At 40.2% G+C, this 22,031-nt stretch overlaps 1 protein-coding gene, 1 long non-coding RNA gene and 1 pseudogene across 2 annotated transcripts; 1 reads left to right on the top strand and 2 right to left on the bottom strand.

The window, feature by feature from the left end:
• Positions 1-590: 590 nt before the first annotated feature.
• LOC135617239 (AAA-ATPase At3g28540-like) lies at positions 591-1,365 on the bottom strand. Its single transcript, XM_065117266.1, has one exon. The coding sequence runs from the start codon at positions 1,329-1,331 to the stop codon at positions 615-617; it is 717 nt and encodes a 238-aa protein (XP_064973338.1). The 5' UTR covers positions 1,332-1,365; the 3' UTR covers positions 591-614.
• Positions 1,357-7,570, bottom strand: LOC135617234 (probable protein phosphatase 2C 59; annotated as a pseudogene).
• A 2,791-nt stretch (positions 7,571-10,361) lies between these two features.
• LOC135617244 (uncharacterized) lies at positions 10,362-14,748 on the top strand. Its single transcript, XR_010488658.1, has 2 exons — positions 10,362-12,455; positions 14,446-14,748. It is a non-coding gene; the product is annotated as an uncharacterized LOC135617244 (long non-coding RNA).
• The last annotated feature ends 7,283 nt before the right edge of the window (positions 14,749-22,031 follow it).

Here is a 22,031-nt window from a genome sequence, read left to right as displayed (position 1 = left end):
CATTTTTAGATAAATTAATTTGATATGGTAGATTTTGATTAGACGTTTCTTTTTTAAAATCAATAATATATGTATACATTGAAACTCTTATTTAAATTAAGTTCCCATCTGTCTCTGCACAGACACTGATGGACTGTAACAACTATTAAGAGGGAATTCCACAAGTTTGCATGGGGTGCCACTCCCTCGTTGAAAGTTTCAATGATTCGCGTTCCGCATCTCCGGGCGGAGCGGTAGGCAAAGGCTGCTCGACCCACGTGGCTTTTGCCGGGTCCGAGGGGTCTAAGCCTCCTGCTTAAGATTAGTCCACCCCTTCCTTTAGTGGATTACAAGTGGTGGGACGAATACTGCCCTCCATCCATCATGCATCGAAGCTCCCAATGCAATAATCTGAATGATTTAGATCGAGAAGAGACATGACCACTTAACATGCAACAATCGTGTTCGTCGTGTGGAAGGATCCAATGTGAGAAGCTAATTTAGAGGAGATAAGTCAGATGGTGGTGTGAGATTTTACGCATGAAAAGCTTAATCTGGAAGAGGCATGTCTTCGTTGTGCTCAAGTCAGAAAGAAAGAAACACCAAGAAGATCTACGAAGGGAGCAAAGGCTGTTTTAGTAAGTTGACGAGGCTGTACAAACGATGACGACGACGGACTTGGGGTTGGTGGAGACGAGGAGGCGGCGGAGGGCGGTGAGATCTAGGTCGTACACGTCGAACTCGAGCAGGTTGGCGATGGCGGCGACGAGGCTGGTCTTGCCCGTCCCGGGCGGACCGTAGAGGAAGTAGCCCCGCTTCCAGGCGCGGCCGACGCGGGAGTAATAGTTCCGGCGGCTGACGAACCGGAGGAGGTCGTCGCGGAGAACCGGGTCGATGGCGAGGGTGTCGAAGGTGGAGGGGTGGGAGAAGGGCGCGGGGGACCAGGGGTTACGGTGGTCGTCGCCGAAGACGACAGAGCGGTTGGTGTAGAGGCGGCGCTCCCGGGCCCGGAGGCGGATGCGCTCGGCCTCCGGGAGGACGTGGGGGATGTACTGGGAGCGGACGGCCTCGCGGTGGCGGCTGTGGAAGGAGAGCTCGAGGTAGCGGTGGTCCGAAGAGAGGGAGCTGCTGCGGATGGGGGAAGAGGAGGCAGAGGCGCGCTCCACGACGGAGCTCCACTGGAGGGGAATGCCTTGGAAGGAGTCGTGGGTGGTGTGGTAGGAGGGGAGGAGGGAGGGGGCAGTCGTGGCGCTTGGCGAGACGGACGACGCGGGCGTCGTCGAGGCAGTGGCTGCCGAGGTAAGCCTGGGCGGCGCTGTAGAGTTCATTGCTGCAGGAGCCGTCGTACTCATCGACGATGATCTTGAGGTCGGTGTCGAAGCGGGTCATGAGGCCACGGAGGAGGAAGCCGACGGAGTGGTGGAGCTCCGGGGGAAGGAAGTCCCTGTACGCCGTCCGGAGGAACACCAGCGTCGCAAACAACTGCCATATCGAGTTCCATTCCCACTCGAACGCCATCACTTGCCTCTCTCTCGATTCCTCCATCCATCAATCTATCGCCCTTCTTCTCTTATACGTCGCGATCGGGAAGACTGCATTTTGTCATCACGGTCGCGTTAGTGAGTGCTCGATGACGACGAGCCGGAAGTGGCGGACAGCTGACAGAATCGTGGAACACTGGGATTGGCCCACCTTGAGAGACAGTCTGCGGGTGCCATTTTGTCGCCATCGCAACATCGCTAGGGACTTTCGACCCAACCCATGTGCACCTGACTCGCAGCCTCCTGTACTTGAGAAACGGCCTCAGCCCGTGCCGAGACTGCAAGTGGAGCGCACGGAGGAAGAATGCCGGTCTCTCTATCTGAGACCGTGCAACGGGAAGGCAGGGCCAAGAAAAGAGCTACTTACTTGGAGGAGCGAGGCAGCAGCTTCGACGTTGCGGCATCTCTACGCTAGTCCTCGACAAAAGAGAAATGCCAGGATCCACGTCTTAACGCCGCTTTCGGCACCCTCCTCCATTTCCCCGGTGGACCAACTTTTCATCTCCTTTTTTCTGTTCTCGCTGCTCTGCTGAAAGCGTCGTCGGCAGTGGGCTGCGGACGACAACAAAGCATTAAATAACAGGTTAGTGTGGATGGAAAGAGAGAGAGAGAGAGAGAGAGAGAGAGGCACCATACTCGATCAACTTGTTCATTCAATCGGTCGTTGTCTCCAACTCCATTAGCCTTCTTTTGGTTTATTTTTCTCTTCCTTTTTTTGTGTCCGAGTCAAGAAAGGTTGTGTCCACAACAGACGAGGAGAATATGAAGGCTAAGGTAGACTCTTTTGCACGAGGCAAACTGTGTAGGGTTAAAAAGTAACTTAGATGTTCCTATCCTTCTTGGATGACATGGGACCTATAATTTTTGTTAAGGGGCGCAAACAACAAATTAATAGGTTAGGTTCTATTCTATTCAAACACATCCGCATCTGCCACTCTAGATAAGACATGGGCATGACCCTTCATGGATCAATCACGAAGAATGGTTATACGGCTTTACCTTTGAATCTACGTCAAAATGGTCAAAGTTACCATGGAAACTATCACAATCAAACTCCACTATGTATCATTAGACTCTTCAATTCTGTATCCATGTGAAATTAATCTTCCTGCCAACATTTATAATACAAACTCAATAAGAGACCTTCTTTCATGGGTCTCATTTTGCTTTCATAGGGGGCATATCAAAATTGTTCCTTAAGGCTTAAATTACCAAACTTGAGCTACTTTAATTGCAGGAGTAAATTCCAAATGGTAAAAATGGTTTGTATATATAAACGACTATTCAGGAAGAAATTTAGGCACTCTAACCAAACAATCTTATTGATTATTCTAACAAAAGTGAAAACAGCATGATACAGACTCCACTAAGCATCACAAATATACTCTTTTTGCTACTAGTTTTGGTTAAAGCAAAGGTATCTTTTTATTGACTTCCAAATCCATGAAACCATTACAGATAACAAAGCGATGACAAAGATCAAGCAGACAATTTGTACCTATTGCTGCTCGGTTGTGTTATCAAGGCTAGCCAAGAAACTGTACCACGACACAAGCGATGTTGTCAGAACTACCTCTTTGATAGGCCTCCTGTAACAGTTTCTTTGCTGCTTGTTCTGGATCTTGTAGGGGTTTGACAATAGCTACCACCTCCTCCTGAATTTGGAACCAAATGAAAAAGAAAGGGTTCAATCTTCGGAGATGATATTTCAGGTACCTTTTTTTTTTTTTTATTATTATCTTCTTTTAAAGTACCTCATTCGTGACAACATCCCACAATCCGTCACTTGCAAGGATGAGGAATTCGAGAGATCCATCAACCGCTTCCTCCTGCATTCAACAGTAGTCGAAGCAGTCAAAGGCATTACTGTCAGATGATGATATGTCTCGAGTCTTGAAGACAATAACATTGTAGGAATAAAGTGACAGGTCAGAGATCAAACATGAATTTCTGGATCTGCGACAACAAACTGTTTCAGGTGCCTATCACCAAATGCACGAGAAACGGCAAGAACACCACCGACACGCCATGTCCCTGCAGTTACAGTTGATCAGTATTTAAATAACGAAATGATCTAAACTGATAAAAACTGAGGGAGGAGATCAAGTACCAGCCCACATTACAAAGCCCCCAGCATCCTCAATCCTTTGCTCTCTCATCTGTTTGGTCAGGCTTGTGATCCCTTGAGACAGCTATAGCTGCAAAAGTAACAAAAAATAGCGTGAGCCGAGTTCCTAGTAAAGAACTAAACTTTTAAGAGGCTCAATCAATAATTCAATACAAGATTCTGGTGATTGTATTCTATTTCAGATACTGAATTTGTTAAAAACAGAACCTTCAAGCACATCCAGAGAAAATCATCTCCATATTATCACCATCAAAATAGAGTGATCGGTTTAATTATGAGAGCTCACATCAACCAAGTACCACAACAGGTTGATTTGCCAGGTCTCTGTTGTTCAAAGTACCAAGAACTGGCTTTTGACCATGATGCACGAGGGACAAAAGGTTTCTTTCTCTAAATTACCAAGCAATCAGAAGAATTGCCGTTGCAATCTACTGGACGAGCTAGAAGCAAAACTTGCTATATGGGGAACAAAAGACTTTTCTCTCTAAATTATGAAGCACCCAGAAGTTCGTTCGGTCAACTACTCTTATCATGATCAGAAAATTGCTTTTGCAACATACTGTAAGAACCAAGAAACAGAACTTGCAAGTAAAATGGGTGCTCTACAAGAAATTGCCACAACTGTTTGCCTCAGAAAAGGACTTTTTTGCAACTGATGCCATTGAAAAAGCAAGAATCAGATGTTTGTATCAAGAGGTTCATAGAATACATAAACTTTTGTATTAATTGAGCACAAGTTGAGATGCCAAACTCGATTTAACAAAGAAAATGTGGGGAAAAAAAACGAAAATTAGAACCACGAGCAGCTTTTTAATATGCTAAATAAAAAATCTTAAATAGTTACAATTTTCAAGATAACGGGATCGAGTGATGCAACAAATTCTAGATTGATTTTTGGACCCAATCAATTGAAATGAGAAGAGATTGCATGGATATCTTATAAAGAATACAGAACAACCACAACGGGCATAAGAACAAACATAAACAACAGGATTCAATGACAACAAGGATGTCAACAGCACCACAGAGTACTGTTTATTGCCATTCATAAATCAAACAGAAATTTGAATCTAGTTAGAAGGCAATAATCACAAACTAAAGATGACCACATATAGTATAATTGAACCATGAGATGAACAAATGGGCAAGCAAACATCCAAACAAAAGCAAATGGTAGATCACGGATAATGATTATGGAAATATATAAAATGTTAAATACCAAGCTCTACATACATGAGGGATGATTTTTTATAAAAATGTGTAAATTTGGCAAGAAAAAATAATGGAGACACAATAATATCTACCTAAAGTTCCGTATAAAATATATATTCTTTAACACTGAACAAAACAAATAATGGAGAAATATGCTTATAACTAGCTTCAAGATTAAGGAAACATCAACTTCCATTGTCAGCCTGTTTTGTCATTGGCGTGAATAATTAAACTCCTAATTGTTGAAGTCTACGATTAGATGGTTTTGACAAGGGTGAATTCCAGAATGCAAGAAATATAACCAAAAAAATGTGGACTGGAGAATAAAAGACCCTAGAATAATAAATCACACCAATAAAAATCCCATTTGTAGATTTCAAGACATGTCATACATCTAAAGTGGCACCAAAACCTACCATGTATGGCGCTAAATGGAAAGTTCCATCAATTAAGGAACAACACTCGAGCAATGAACAAAAAATAGTTCTTAGATCATACATTAAAGGCAAGATAACATGACTAAACTATTAGTATACAATTTCACCAGAAGTATCTAGCTATCAAATCACTGTAGCATCGATAAGCTGTAAAGACATTAAGTGCAATGGCTTATACAAGTAGCATAAAAAAGTGATTATTATTCTTTAAATAATTCTGTGTAAAAATTGGATAACTTAATATTAAGTTTCCAATCCTGTTTAACTTTCTAGTAAACTATTAATCTCCAAAATGTCAGTTCAAAACGAGTATATGCAATACGAGAGCGTGATGAACTTTAGTACCTCATCCATCATCAACAATTTAAATCCTCATTTATCATCATAAGTGTGCAGTTTCAGCCATTTCTGAAGATTTTTTTACAGGTTCAATTCTCCAAATCGAGGCTTAAATTCTGCGAATCCAAACAGGAATATGTTCTCTTTCTCCTTCCAGTATATACTTTTTTATATTACCAGATTTTTGAAGAATCTGAAACTATATGATTATTTGTTTCAATGTGTACAGTACACCGGAGACACAGAGCTACTATAGCATTTGGCAGGATCAAGAGAAGGCCACAAAACTTTGTTGGTCTAGAACCTACATATATCCTAAGAACCTAGATGTCACCGGAGTCACATTCTAAATATTGCTCTTAAATAGGTTGGGTTGTCAAAATACAGTTAGTAAGCAAAAAATGCAGTAAACTCCATCTAAATTAAGCCGGTTTAGTTCTAGATGAAGTACAGCAATCCATTACACATAATTGATGATAAGAGAACTGATTTCAGGATGTGGGGCCTACCATCTCCTCCTCTACATATGACAGCTCTAGAGTCCCCAACATTTGCAACGAGCAAACGATCACCAACAAGGACAGCTGTTGATGCAGTTGAACTCGCCTCTCGGTTCTGGCTGTTCTCAGATTTCAAATATTCTGCGTCCGTGTGGTTGTATGCATCAGCTGAAGGTAACAGCACAGATGAATTTCATAAGCCAAATATTATATTTCTTTAAAAGCTCTTTCATCGCACTAAATGCAAATCAGCACCACCTATAGCTGATTTTGTATCGGTAATGAACTTTGGATGCCTGAGTAAGTTGCCGAAGAGGTTTTGTTTAACATACTCTGCTACTTGGGCACCGCCATGACCTACACAACCACTCATCAAAGCATCAAAGTCTAACGTTAGGATATTGAATGTATAAGCAACTCTCCACGAGAGAAATTTACCCTAGAAAAGGATTGAAAGAAGCAAGTTAATGAATGGGTTTTCTACGTAAATTTTACCAAAAATTTTCAAATACAAAAGAAAAAAAGATAAGACATTCTAAACATAAACAAAGACAACAAAATACTGCAGAAATTTTACCATCAAAGACCCCAAACAAGCCAACAATTTCTCCATCAATGCTGTCAATTTGCGTCTCATAGAAGTCTTCCATTGAAGATCTTTTCCCCGGACAGCTTGCATACCCATAACCAAACTTCCCATCTTGACTGTCTTGAAAGAAATAAGCATGAGTTTTACTGTTAGATTGACACGCAAGAGTAGGATGTTTCTTTACAGTCTACTTTAGGCAACATATTCAACTGCAGATTCAAGCACCACAATTAACTGATAGGAAGCAGTTCTATGAGTTTATTCAGCGTAAAAGAATCATGTTTCCCATGTAAGTTCACACATCCATATCTGACGAACCATCTCATAATTTGTTTGTCAATTATTAAGGATCTAACTTATATTGAATTATTAAGGAATAAATGACTGTTTATACATAAAAAAAATAAATAAATCTCTTCCGATAACTAGTTAGTTTGTCTTCGAATTAGAACTCAAAACATATGAAGCGAATGCTAGCATAAGATCAGCTCGAAAATCGCACGAGATACGAAACATAAACAAATCTAGAAAAGAATATCGTAAGCCTTAATACGACTTCACAAGGAATAAACGAACGAGACCTGAGTCCTCCCCCGCTGACCGGAGCACCGTCTGCTTGAAGCCCGCTGATGGAGTTCAGATACCCCATCTTCCCTCCGAAATCTTCGCCCCCCAAACAAAGACCAAAGTGAGGGAAGATCCCACCGAAACCACCGAAACAAGAAGGCCGATCCAATCAGCCTGGAAAGAAACCCATGCCCGATTTCCTCACACTCGAATCAGCCGTCGATCCCCACCGCGACCAAATTCACCCCCTGCAATCGACATCCAATACCCCCTCCCCCCCCCCCCCCCCCCCCCCCCCTCCCACAAACGTTTACCACGTCGATCGACGGAAGCAATCTCGAAATCCAAAAAGAAAAGAGGGCAGATGAAGAGATCCTTCACCGAGAGACAGAGAGAGAGAGAGAGAGAGAGGAGACGCCGAGCTCTGGTTTCGATCGCTGGCAACGGGGAAGAAACGTCGAGGGAGGAAACAGCGGATTAATGGTGGGGGGAGGCGGTGGGTTTTCTAGAGATTAAAATGTATGAATGCGCATATGCTTAGGTCTCCATTTGGAACCCTAAATAAATAAATACACATGTGTCAAGAAAAATAACTTTAATTGAGCGTTAAAGTATAAGTAATTAAGTTTAATTGACTAAATCGAAGATCAAATTAGCAATATATGAGCATACATAACAATGCTATAATTAAAGGTTGTAATAAATCATACATACATTTGTGTGTGAGAGGTCACTTCTATCTTTTCTTTGCGTGCTTTGCATTGCTTATGTGGTTGCCATCACGTAACCGCATGCCATCGTGACACTTGTCGCTTGTTTGGGTGTTCTTTTCGATGCATGATTGCATTTCTCATGATATATGTATTTTTTTAAAGATTTTACATATATCATTCTTAAAAGATTCATAAAATCGATCCTAAATAATTAAGACTTCAAAAAATAAAAAAATTAAAATATTTAAAATTTATTATTTTAAAATAATAATAATTTTTTTAATCGACATCTAATAACTTTATTTTTGTGAGTTTCTCATTTAAATTCAATTTTTAAATATGATTATAACAATTTTTTGGTTTAACCAAACCGATTAAAATATTTTTACTTCTGGATTTTGAAGATTATATATAACAATTGAACTTTGTATTCATCTATCTTGGCTGGTTAAAACTATTTATAATTATTATGGATAAAAACTTGAGAATTTGGATGAACAAATGTCAAACGGGTTGAAATTTCTGCAATTGAAGACTGTATATACCAAAGGAGGAAGGATTGGCAATATATATATATATATATATATATATATATATATATATATATATATATATATATATATATATATATATATATATATATATATATATATATATATATATATATATATATATATATATATATATATATATATCGAGAGGAAGCATAATATAATGCAGCTTAATTCCCGATGGAATTAACGTGATGAACACCGACATTTTCTCGGGCATAGTATATTAACATGATAGTGCTTGTTTTCTGGGGGATTTCCGATGAAATCCATGTGGGGAAGACGAGCACGTCGTTGATTTCGATCGGAAGCTGCGACGAGGATCGAAATGACTCAGGCAGTTGGCAAGTCAACGCCTCAATCCACCAATTTTTAGCGAGGATGAATGCGATGCAAATTTCCTGTTGCATTAATTTGGTGATATTATATATAAACACAACAATTTTTATATTTATTGACTATGTTTATTTAGATTTAGCCATGCAGTCAATCTCGGTAAGTCGATTGTCATTTGCCCCTCGAACAGCAATTTAATGCATATGAATGTGAGGGAAGTCTCTTTTTTTTTTTCTCCATAAAAGAGTCTCACGTTTTCAGAAATTTTCCGACATCAATTTTTTTTTTAACCTAATACCGATTACAATAATTTTAATACGATGTTATAGTATTTTAGTAATACCCAAAAAATAATATAATATAATATATTTATAAATATAATTATTTTGAAAATATTATTTTTTAGAGTATTTTTATTTTATGTTATAGTATTTTTCATAATATAAAATATTATAACTATATTTTTTATTGCATTGACGATTGTTTCTTAGTATTATTGAAAATACTATAATTGGATCGATTCATCCAACTAGTCCACAGAAAAAAAAAAAAAAAAAAGGGTAGATAATTGGATATTTCAAGGATTAAGCAAAAAATTAAGCGCTATTAAAAATCTGAAAAATGAGAAGTTTCTTTTTTTAAAATCAATATATGTATATATTGATTTATATGCTAAGTAAGCGGTGGTGGTTCGCTCGCGGACGGCACCTCCCTTTCAGCTTTCTTATTTAAGTTTCCGCGTCCCACCACCGTGCTTGTATGTATATATATACACACGTTCTTGTCGTCCTCTGCGTCTTCTATAGACACAACTTTCTTCTTTAAGGACCGATTACCATATTCATAAACTCTGACCATGAAACTATATATATTTCATATTTATTGTATTAAAATAAAGTGAAAAAAATATCATTCTTCATATATTTTTATGAAAATGATAAATAGTAATTACATTTAAAATTACCATTTGAGACATCATATGAAAACCTCAGTAAGACATTATCCATGATGATAGGGGTAATAATGGCGGCATGACGTGTCACGACGACTGTCCCACCTGGGCGCCACTCTGCCCAATGAGGAAGGCAATAACGCTGACTCGACACGCGCTGACGTCATCCGCTATCAAGCAACGACTTCCGACCCCGTGCGCTTGACCACGGCAGGAGAGGACGACGACCGACCCTCGCTCATACCCTGCGACAGTCCGGTTCTCCACGCAACGTTAGTAACAGCGTGAGACGCCGTCAGAGGTACGATCCTGCCTCCCATAGGCGGGCACATCAGGTAACGCTAAACTACCCTATAAATACCCCCGAGTTCTAAACGAAAGGGGGGACTTCTCCACGACAGAAAACTCCCTTTCACATCATCTGACTTGATCGTCGGAGGGGTCGGGCCGAGCTTCCGACCCGACCTGTGTGCAGGAACGAAGGCAAGGTCGCATCTCCCAGTCACCACGACGAGGCTTCACCCCCCACGCTACGTCCCATTCGGACCGTCGTGACCGGCCACCCCAGTTGCCCCGAGGAGCGCCGCGTCGGATCCCCGCGCATTCGGACCCGAACCAAGCCGCGTCGGCCCCGAGGCCACGGCATACAGTTATTCCCCGTAACATTTTGGCGCTAGAAGGAGGGCATACTTGTAATATCCCTCACTTTTAAAAATTTATTAATAAGGATTTATATGTAAATTGGAGGACCTATATGTAAATATAGAAATTTCAAGGACTAAACTGTTAAGTTGTAAAAAGAAAAAAAAAAGAAGAGAAAAACCGAAATGTTTCTGTTTTATCCCACCGCCTCCCACTCTCTCTGTTTCTTTCGTGGGGTGTGGGGAGAAGGAGAAGAGAAGTAGAGGGAGAAGAAAAGAAAAGAAGAAGAAGAGGGAAAAGAAGAGAGGAAGAAGAGGGAGAAGAGAAGGAAAGAAGAAGTAGAAGAGAGGGAAGATGGAGAGGAGAAAGAGAGGCAGCTGCAGCAGCTAGGGCTGCAGCACCTCTGTTTTCCGCAGGTGGAAACAGAGGAGAGGATGTGTGGGGCGTTGAGAAAGAGAAGAAGAAGAAGAAGATAGCTGCGGCAAGGCTGCAGCGAGGAGGTGTGTGGCCTTGGGGAGGAAACGGGAAGAGGAGAAGAAGAGAAGAAGAAGAAGAGGGAAAAGAGAGGGAAGAGGGAGAGGAGCGAGAGGTGGCAGCAGCTAGGGCTGCAGCACCTCTGTTTCCTGCAGGTGGAAACAGAGGAGACGTGTGGGGCGTTCGGGGAGAAGAAGAAGAAGAGGAGGAGGAAGAAGAAGAAGAGAAGAAGAAGAAGAAAAAAAAAGGATGGCTGCAGCATGGGCCGCAGTGAGAAGGTGTGGGGTGTCGGGTAGGAGAAGAGGAGAAGAAGGAGAAGAGGAAGAGAAGAAGAAGAGGAAGCAGGAGAAGAGGTTGTGATACCTCTGTTTCCTGCAGAGGAAACAGAGGAGAGGGTGTGTGTGACGCCGGGGAGGAGAAGGGAAGAAGAAGAGGAGAAGAAGAGAAGGGAAAGGAGGAGCTGCGGCTGCGGCGGTGGCAGCTGCAGCTGGAAGAGAAGGAGAGGAAGAAAAGAAGGTAAGGAAGAAGAGAAGAAGAAGAAAGGAAGGAGAAGGAAGAGGAGAAGGGAAAGAAGCAGCTGCGGCTGCGGCTATGGCAGCTGCAGCCGTGGCAGGGAAAGAGGAAGAGGAAGGAAGAAGGGAAGGAGAAGAAGAGAAGGGAAAGAAGTAGCTGCGGCTGCGGCTGTGGCAGCTGCAGCTATGGCAGGGAAAGAGGAAGAGAAAGGAAGAAGGGAAGGAGAGAAGAAGAGAAGGGAAAGAAGGGGCTGCGGCTGCGGCGATGGCAGCTGCAGTTGGAAGAGAAGAAGGAGAGGAAGATGAGCAGGGGAGGAAGAAGAGGCTGTGGCCGTGGCTGAGGCTGCGACTGCAGCAGTGCAGCTGGGAAAGAAGAGAAGAAAAGGAAGAAGAAGAGAAAGGAAAAGGGAAGAAGAGAGGAAGAGGAGAAGGGGTGGCAGCTGCGGTAGTGGCAGCTGCAGCCGGAAGAGAAAGAGAGAAAATAGAGCAGGGGAGGAAGATGAGGCTGCGGTTGTGGTGGCTGCGGCCATGGCTGCTGACTGCGACTGCGGCAGTTGCAGCTGGGAAAGAAAAGAAAGGAAAGGGGGGAAAAAGGAGCTGCGGACGGGATTGCGGCCGTCGCGGTAGCAACTGCGTATGCAGCAGTTATGTCTATGAGAGAAGGGAGGAAGGAAGGTAGTGCGGTGGAAGGGGCTGTGATTGTGGCAGCGGCAGCGGCGGCGGCTGTGACAGCTGCGTTTGGGAAAGAAAAAGAATGAATGAGAGTAAGAAAGAGCAGGTGACTGTGCCTCGATGGGAAAGAAAAAGAAGGAATGAGAGTAAGAAAGAGCAGGTGACTGTGCCTCGATGTTCGACACGTGGTGTAGTTGCGAAGAAAGGAAGAAAATAAGAGCACAAAACGAAACGGAGAGAGGACATGAAGGAAAAGTAGAAGGATTTGGGCTGGCACCTTCTTTGGATCTTCGGATCGAAATCTTTGAAAGGCAAGTTCCCTGATCGTTTCTCTTATGATTACTCTAATTTTTCTTATTGCAAGTTCCCGATCGTTCCTCCTGTAATTATTCTAATTTTTCTTATTGCCAGTATTATGATCTTCCTCGTGCAAGTGTTTCGATCCTTTCTATTGCAAGTGTTTTGATCCTTTCTATTGCAAGTGTTTTGATCTTTTCTATTGCAAGTGTTTCGATCCTTTCTATTGCAAATGTTTCGATCCTTTTTATTGCAAGTTCCCTTATCGTTTCTCTTATAATTGTTCTAATCTTTCCTATTGCAAGTATCCTGATCTTTCCTCACTGTCATTTTTATCTCTACATTTGCTTTGAATATGAGGAACTTTGAATTGTTCTAGCCTTGCATTTGATATATCTCCTGTTTAGACGTAACGATTCAAATCTGTGCAACTTCTGAGATTCTGACCTTTTGATACCGAGCTGCCTATAAGTCTTTGTTGGAAACTCTGATTTGTTCAAAACTGATTCCATTGGAAACTAGACTCGTAGATCTTTCTTTTGATATATAGATTGAAAGATTTGGAATCCAAACACCTACCCAGTTATCTGTTGAATCTGACATTATGAATTCTGCCAAACAGAGATTTTGTTCTGCGACCCTTGTTTACCGAATTATTTGTAACTCTCTCTGTTGGACAATTCAATTCATATGAAGCTTGTCTTATCTGAAAGTATAATCCAATGATATATTTCTGGGTAAATTGGAGCACGATTGATAGTTTGAATCATTTGTTCAATGTGCCATCTGAATTCTGCCAGAAATCGAGCTTTGGTCGATTTCGCATATTCTGGTTTCATTCCTTTGGAAATTGATATCCTTTAGCCTTCTTATTCTATTGAGCTTTATATTACTACTTTGAATTCTTGTATGCTCTTGTCCTTAAAATTATTTGCATTCTTGAAAACTATTGTGTAACGTTTATGCTATATCCTATTGACTCATATAGGCACATGTGTATCCTATTGTTCCGCATTTGCTTTCGATATGTGCCTATTCCATTTCCTTTCAAATCTGAATATATTTGTGAGAGATTGTTGCTTGTATCGTATTTGACTCGTAAAGGCACATGTACGTTTGTTGTTCCGCGTGTGCTTCCGATATATGCTATTTATTGTTCATACTGCCCTTTTGTACTCTGGTGTTTGTGGGATTGTCTGGACTTTTGCCAGAAATGGTAAAGGGTGTTATTCTGGACCTTTGCCAGAAATGGTAAAGGGTATGTGCTTATTGCCCGCTTTATGGGATATTCTAGACCTTTGCCAGACGTGGTAAAGGGTATGTGCTTAGAGCCTGCGATGCTCTGCCGGCCCCCTCTGGCTTCACCTAGACGTGGGTGGATGGAGCTCCTAGACGTGGGAGACTTTTGTCAGGTGGTCATTCAGAAATGGATGAATCACATTCTGACTGAGATCCCACTACACCTTCTGTATGTTTGATATGATATCCAGAGCTTTGGTTATGTGTTTCTGTACATGCTTTGGATAAGAATGATATGATTGCAACGTCAAGGACGACGTTTGAGCTTCTGCACGGTATTTTGTTATTGATATGCTCTGAAATGGTTCATTCACTGTTGATATGCTTCGAAATGTTCCATATGCCGTTGATATGCTCCGGAACATTTCATACGCCATTGATAAACTCCGAAATGTTTCATTCGTTACTGATATGCTCCAAATTACTCTGTGCTCCAATTGCTATGAACTAATATGTTCTGAAATGTCCTATCTGCCATTGATATGCTCCAATTACTCTGTGCTCCATTTGTTATGAATCAAATATGTTTTGAATGACATGATACATATGATTTTGTATCTAATGAGATGGTATCCTTGAGAATTCTTGTATCCTGCTTTGCATTATGATACCTTACTTGTTTGAAACCATTCATTTTGTTCTGAATATGCTTTGTCACTTGCTGAGCTGTTTTTAGCTCACTCCGTTGTTATATAAATCTTTCAGGTCAGCTTATCACTCTTTGAGATGTTTGATTTGGGCTGAGGCAGTGGATAGCTATTCAGAATTATGGGCAAGTCTTGTTGGTTATTATGTTATCGTTGTATAAGCATATTTTGTATGTAATGAAATGTTGTTGATGAATCGAAATGGATATACTGTGTAAAAGTGTTAGAAGATCTCTCTTATTTGGAATTTCGGAAGGTTAAGTCTAATTTATGATGATATGAACTTGTGGTGAATAGTTGGAGTTCTGATTGTATAATTTACTTAGCTTGTGGATTTATAAATGTTGTTCAGGTTTATTAAGTTGGCTTGGGTTGCCATAAATGTGAATTATCGAGTGATGTGATATATGATTATAAACTGCACAGGTTTTATAGATGTAAATTTGATAGAATGTTTTTCAGTGTCCTCAAATGTTAGTTTGGATCCTGGATGGATTTGTGATGAAAAAAAGAAAAAAATTTAATATTATCGATATTTATTTGAGGGGGCATGACAATACTGCCCGAGACCTCCTCGGCCACAGCTTGCCCAAGACTTCCTCTACGCGGCCTGCCCGCCTAAGTAGCTCCTCGGCCACTGCTCGCCTGAGGGGCCTACCACCCCTACAACCAAGCCCCATTTGACCGACGAACCACTACTTGAGGTTCCTCGGCCACCCAGAGCCACCACTGCTCATCCAACCCTCGTCAATTGTCAAGCTCCATGATTCCCACACCCCTGGCAATGAACCGGCCTCCGCCCGACAGAGACGGTTCCTTAGAACCGAAGCCATGCCTCGGACTCGCCTTACGGCAACCGACGCATAGCTTCCTTTGGGGGGGGAATATGATGAGGGTAATAATGGCGATAAGACTCGGGCTGACATCAGCTGCCTCGGATGATGCATCGCCCCTCGGTTGACCTGACAACACCTGGTCAAACAAGACCAGAACGCCAACCGAGGCACGTCACTATCCTACAGGAGCCCAGCCCCTCACGCCACGCCAACACTAGTGTCAGACGCTACCGGGAGTACGATCCTGCTCCCTGCTAGCAGTCCTACACGTCACCTTCACTATAAAAACCCTTGCATGCCAAGGGAGAAAAGGAGGGAGAGGACAACACAAAAACACCCTCAAAACCACTCCACTCCACATCACTAACTTGATCGTTGGAGGGGTCAAGCCGAGCTTCCGACCCGACCTGTGTGCAGGAACGAAGATGAGGCGCCTCTCACCGGACGCACAGGCGAGGAGCCCCTTCCCGGAGGAAACGACGACCCCCCTCCACGACTGAACCGACCCGAGCCGACGACCTCTACAGTCCCGAGGAACCCTCCTGGGAGATCCCCGCCATTCAGACCCAGAACAAACCGCGTCGACCCCGAGGCCACGACGTAAAGTTGTTTGCACTAACACATGACATCTAACATGTCGAGAAAAGAAGAGGGAAAAGGAAGCAGAGGTTACTTGGTGTTCGGGGTTTTAGCATCATCTCATTTGAATCAAGATTTCGGTATTTTTTTTGCCGGACAAGACTTCCTGAGATCTGACCACTGAATTAACCGACGAGTGATCTAATTATGAAGTTGCATGAGTTTTTTTTCTTTCCAAATCTAACTACAGATATAATTCCATTAAAGATTCTTATCTGTTGGGCACATAGCGCATTAGTTCAGCCCATAATGCTTTAATAACTCATAGCTCATATTAGTATTTTCTTTTCTTTTAACATAAATCCTAACTTTTTTAATCTAAACGTGTGCAGGTAAGGTTGAAAAAAGAGGACAATGACGATTGTGGACGAGGTTGAGAAGAAAAAAAAAAAAAGGAGAAACTGTAATATTGGCAATTAAGGGCAAAAAAATAAAATAAAAAAGAGAGATGAAGATGAGAATAATGCAGAGGTTCCTTTTATGACTTAAAGCATGCGGTAAGTATTATTTAGTATGTTATATTTCTTTTTTTTCTTAAATTTCAAAGCATATGAATTCGTTGCCGACGTTGTATAGAGTGCAGATTGGTTATAGTTGCCGAATGACAAGATGTTGTTGCTCGACAGGGAACTCATGCATGCATGCATGCATATGAATCAACTAAACAATCCTCTTCTCTTTCAGGACATATGAACTTTTTCTTGCACAACCTGTTTACTTTGCTGAACCTGTCTACGATATGTTATACCTTCTCGTAACAATTTTAATATTGTCTCCCAAGAAATCATTTCTTGCTGTTTCATTCACAATGGCAGAAAATTCTACTAACAGAAAACCCTCTATTTCATGATATTTAATCGTAGCATTGGACACATGAAAGACAAAAATTTTCATTCAACTTCTCTTCTCTTATCTACGAACAGTTCCTCTTCTTCACCGCATGGCCGAAGCGTATTAGAGTAAGGGATCAATAGTGGGTAACTGCATCCCAGCGATCCCAGCTTCTTGAGTTCTCCATCCTTTATATCATAGCTATATGCCTCGCTATCTACAGTGAAAACAAGTGACGTGGTCATCGCCACCTCTCTCAGCATGACGCAGCTCACGTTGGGGGGTTCCCTGAACCCTATCTGGCCCAAGCTCACCTCATGCACTCTTACCCATCCTGGCGGACCGTCGTTTGTCTTCCTCAGCAGCCACAGTCCGATCACCCAAGTACACATTTCGTAATGGATTAGGCACAGCGACTTCCCCTCCCACTTGCCTATTCCGATCGTGTCCAAGTAGGCGACGGCTGCTTGTTTCGGCAGACGGATGATCTGCGTGCGCTCCTTCGTCACATCAAAGGCGACGACATAGTGGTCGATCCTCTCGTACGATTCCGAATGTGACGATGCCCAGAATACGACGTCGTCGCAGACCACCGGGTGCTCCAAATGTAGTTCCATCCGACCGAAGTCGAGTTCCTTGTCCATCGTCCACACCCTCGCAGACGAGTCATAGACCTGACAGCGGTGCAACGAGCTCCCTGCTGGGGTCCGTGAAAGGTAGACCAACTTGTAGCTTTTCGTCACCCCATCTCCATCGTTCATGAATCTCACCGCGATGCCGATGCCGCCCCATGTCCAATACTTGCTCGGCGGGGAGGGCAGCTGGCACCGAGTCCCACGGGCCGGGTTGTAGACGCATAAGGCATCATCTTTGTTATGCAAGACAAAGACGAGGCCACCCGCTGACCCAAGGATTACGACTTTCCTGTAGGACAAGAATTCGAGGCTGCTTCTGGGCACACCGGCGTAGGGGTCAATGAGGAAGAAGGGCCCAGGAATGTTGCGGATGTGGGGAAACAAGCCGGAGATGACATTGTTGTGGTACGTCTGTGAAAGGAGAAAATGAGAATCTGATGAGAGCTGGCGAAAGGTCTTGCAAACAGAGAGGAGCCTAAAGAAGGTCTTTGCTGGGAGGTAGGAGAGGATCTCTGCCAGCAGGTTATCGGGAAGGGGACGACCGCTACTTCCGAGGTTGATGCTATGACTGCTATTGAGCATACCATCCATTCCAACCATCAGAGATTTGGAAAAGTACAACTGTCCATTATATAGAGAATAGAGAAGGCCGATGACTCTTAGTGTGAGAAGATATCGAACTTTCATCATCTGAAACTGAGAAATGTTTCGAGGACCGATTACCATATTCATGGACTCTTTCCATGAAATTATATATATATATATATATATATATATATATATATATATATATATATATATATATATGTATATTATATATATATATATATATTGTATATTATATATATATATATATATATTCATATTTATTGTATTACAATAAAGCTAAAAACATATCATCTTCATATATTTTTGTGAAAATGACAATAAGTAATTACATTTAATATTACCATTTCAGACATCATATGAAAATAGTAGTTAATTATTAGATTTAGTGTGATCCTTCTAAGCACTCTCCTCTGTTAGACATTATCCATGATATCTAACTTGCCAAGTAAATGATAAAATTGATTTGAATTAAGAGCCTTAGTTATCACTAAGATCAATAGATAGTGAAAAGATCATTAAATTGCTCACGTTGCCTCTGATCACTACTTTTTCATAATTCAAAAAAAGAAAATAATCATCTGAAAAAAAAAAGCCATTTTTAGTTTCAAAATTTTCAGATAAACATAAGGATGCTAAAGATACAATAGTTGTGTGAGGGATTATTTTACTACTGATTTTGAATGTTTAAGGGTATTTTTAATTTATAGAATTGCTAATTTTTAAGGAATCTTGAAAAAAGAACATTCGACACTCGAGTAAATTGAAGACTTCCAAGTTAAGAATGCCAATATGAGCCTTAATTAAGAGTCTTAAGAATCAATCCACTTCAAACCATTTTTAGATAAATTAATTTGAGATGGTAGATTATGATACGGACAAAATGGACAAATGAGGGGTGACCATAACACCAAATCTTATCGCAATGTGACTTACATGAGTGTAGGACAAAAGCAAAATCCAATGTATTCGGGAAGATAGTGAGATTTGTTACAAGGATGATCAAATTAGGGTCGAAGTTGTGTCTTTTACTCCAATTTTTGGAATTAATCGATTGCTCAAACTTGGCCTACTCTACATATAATTTCTAATCTTAACTTTTCATACCCTTTGAATATAAGTAAATTTAAGATTTTCTAAGATCTATGGATTTTGGTAAAAAAGACTCGATCTAGATGACTACATAATTGAATTATTTAGTGGATGTTGGAATATCATAATGGTCCAACTGATTTTAATTTCATCATTTTCATCATAGGTGTATGCTTATTGATGATTGACTAAAGTTTTTCTTTTTCTTTTACTTATGCAAGACTCATAAAGTTATAAGTGGTTTTTAATCAATGTTATTATATAATTTAAATTATAAAATTCTTCCTAAAATCTTAATTGAACTTTTATTCCCCAAATTATCTCTCATGGGCAAACAATTTTTTACAATTAGCCAACGTTTAAGAGAATATTCTATCGACATAGGAGATTGTTGTTTTGGAGGTACAAATCTAGTGTAAAAGTCCTTTAGTGATAATTAAAATAAAAATTTTAAAAAAAACTTATGATAAATTATTTATTATCCCTCGATATGCTTTCATTCATTCATTCTGAAAATTGACCTTAGAGCTATTAAAGTAGCGAACCTTTGTCTTTTTATATTTATGTCATTATTACCCAAGTTGTTACATAAATTCTAAACCATGATTCCTCCCCATAAAATGCTTATTTCTGATTTTGATTGTAAAATTTTACAGATTCAACGATAACTTGATGATTAGAATGTTAGTTGTCTATTCAAATGAGGTAACTAAATCAAATTATGCATGATGACCAATATACAATAATTTATCTTTGTTTCTTGGATAACGAGAAGCCGAAATGATGAATTTAGTCAGGAATATTTTATTTATATTAATTTTTTAGTTATAAATTGTTACATTATACAAGAAAGAATATTACCACATTTAGGATTTTTTTCATAGGATTATAACATCATTCCATATATCAAAAGTCAAATAAATAAATATCACATTATTAATATATATAAATAATAAATATTTATTATAATGTTTTATTTATCAAAATATAAATTAAAAGTAGTCATAGGTTTTATTTAGAAATATAGTGATACTAACTCAAAAATAACTCAAAAATAAAATTCAACTAGCCCTAGTTAAAGGAATATTTGTTCTCAATTGAAATTTGGTATAGTATTATTGGTTGGTTACTTTAAAATTTTAAAATAAAGTAAAAAATTTCCGTAATACGAGGAGGAACCTTTATAAGACAACTATAAAATAAATATATATTCAAAAGTCAATCATCCTATTGACATATATCAAATGCTCGAAGGCATACTCGGAGGAACTTTTATAAACTCACAATAGTGAATGAAAATAAATTCATATTACACTCCTAACAACATAAATAATAGTATCTCTTACTCGTCAAAGTAAGGACATGTTGTTGAATCTCGGATTTTGATGATGAAATCAATTGATGTGTTTGTGATCTAATATGCATTTAAGTAACGCATGACTAGCTTCGATCATAAAAGGCAAATTGATTAAAGTAGGAGAAATCAAACGTTAGGCCAGAGAGAACATATTAGAAGATTGGACGTCGGCTGGAGGATCGATCGACGTGTCGGTAGAAGGCTTCGTGTCATGAATTCAGGCATCAGGTTGAAGGATCAGACTTTACGCCAAGGAGATTGGAAGTTGCAAGAATCAACATGTCGATTGGGCAATACATCGAAGGATTGGACGAAGTGTCAGATGAACCAATGACATGTCGGACAACATAGGATTCGCTTGTAATCGACTATGTCTAGATTGAGTTAGTTTAGAGTCTAATTGAGTCGATTTAGAATGTAATTAGGTCAACTCAATTAGGGGATAATTAGGCATAAGTTAGGGCTGAGTTGGGTCGAATGAAATACCCACTCAGCCACTTAGAACTATGCTAGGCAGTGGCACCACCCATGGTGGGTGATAGAACCACTTGAAGCTCAACCTCCGAGGAGGTCCAGTCGATGGTACCGCCCAAAGTTGACAGTGGTATCATCGGCAATAAAAGCTATCAAGCGATGTTACCACTAGAGCCTAGTCTCCGAGGCTCTGTCAAGTGGTGGTACCGCCAATACCCCAAAAATTGAGAATGAGACACTTTTAGGCTTCAATTTTTAATCCGTTTGGAGCCTATAAATACCTTTATCATCCCTGTTCAGATCACACAAGAATTGAGAACAAAAACAAAGAAAAATTCTGTTGTAATCTTATGAGAGTTCTCCTTCTGTAGTCTAAGGTTGATTTTTATTTAAGAGAGGAGTAAGTGGGGGTGTAAAGGTTCTCTCCTCAGCTTGTCAAAAAGAGAATTGAGTTGTACGGGTAGTTGATCTTTGATAATGGAAGTCGGTGGCCTCAACGAAAGAGGAATCAGAAGTGGACGTAGATCACGACGACCGAACTACTATAAAAATCTGGTTTGAATTTACTTCTTACTATTTACCTTTATTGCAAACTAAATTCATACTTTCACTAAGCTTCCGTACGCTTTCCAAGTTAATATTTTTTCGATACGGTTTTTCATCGAACAAAATTTTTAAAACCAGTGATTTTAACGAAAGCACTAATTCACCTCCCCTCTTAGTACCGACTCAATCATAACACACGTTCTATCCAATAATAGATATAATAACTATCCGATCGTCATGTCTTATAACCTGTTAATCCTCAAAGGGAATCACCCTACCTGTCCTTAGTAGGAAAATAAAATCGTCTTATAACATGTTATGTCTATATAGAGATGAAATAATACATTGAAACATTTAAAGTTATCTTTCAAATATCATTAATGTTAAATAACATCAATTAGCTATCAATCAACTTGTATTATAACTCAATCGTTTCAATTGAACTCGATTTAACTAGAACCTAATTTAATCGATCTCTAATCCCCATTTAATCGATTTTGAGAAGAGATGTGTGAATAGTTCATGATTGTTGGGTTGATCTGCACTATTGACATACGACTAATTTTGACACAGATAAAAAAGTACATCAATACAGGTTAAACATATGGTAAATTAACAAGAAAAGAAC

Source organism: Musa acuminata, chromosome BXJ1-3 (assembly GCF_036884655.1).
Source record: "Musa acuminata AAA Group cultivar baxijiao chromosome BXJ1-3, Cavendish_Baxijiao_AAA, whole genome shotgun sequence".
Taxonomy (NCBI): domain Eukaryota; kingdom Viridiplantae; phylum Streptophyta; class Magnoliopsida; order Zingiberales; family Musaceae; genus Musa; species Musa acuminata.
This window is presented reverse-complemented; position numbering and strand designations above follow the sequence as displayed.

Bases quoted from the DNA above. Each gene is read 5' to 3' on its own strand.
- LOC135617239 (XM_065117266.1), bottom strand. From the start codon at position 1,331: ATGAGTACGACGGCTCCTGCAGCAATGAACTCTACAGCGCCGCCCAGG.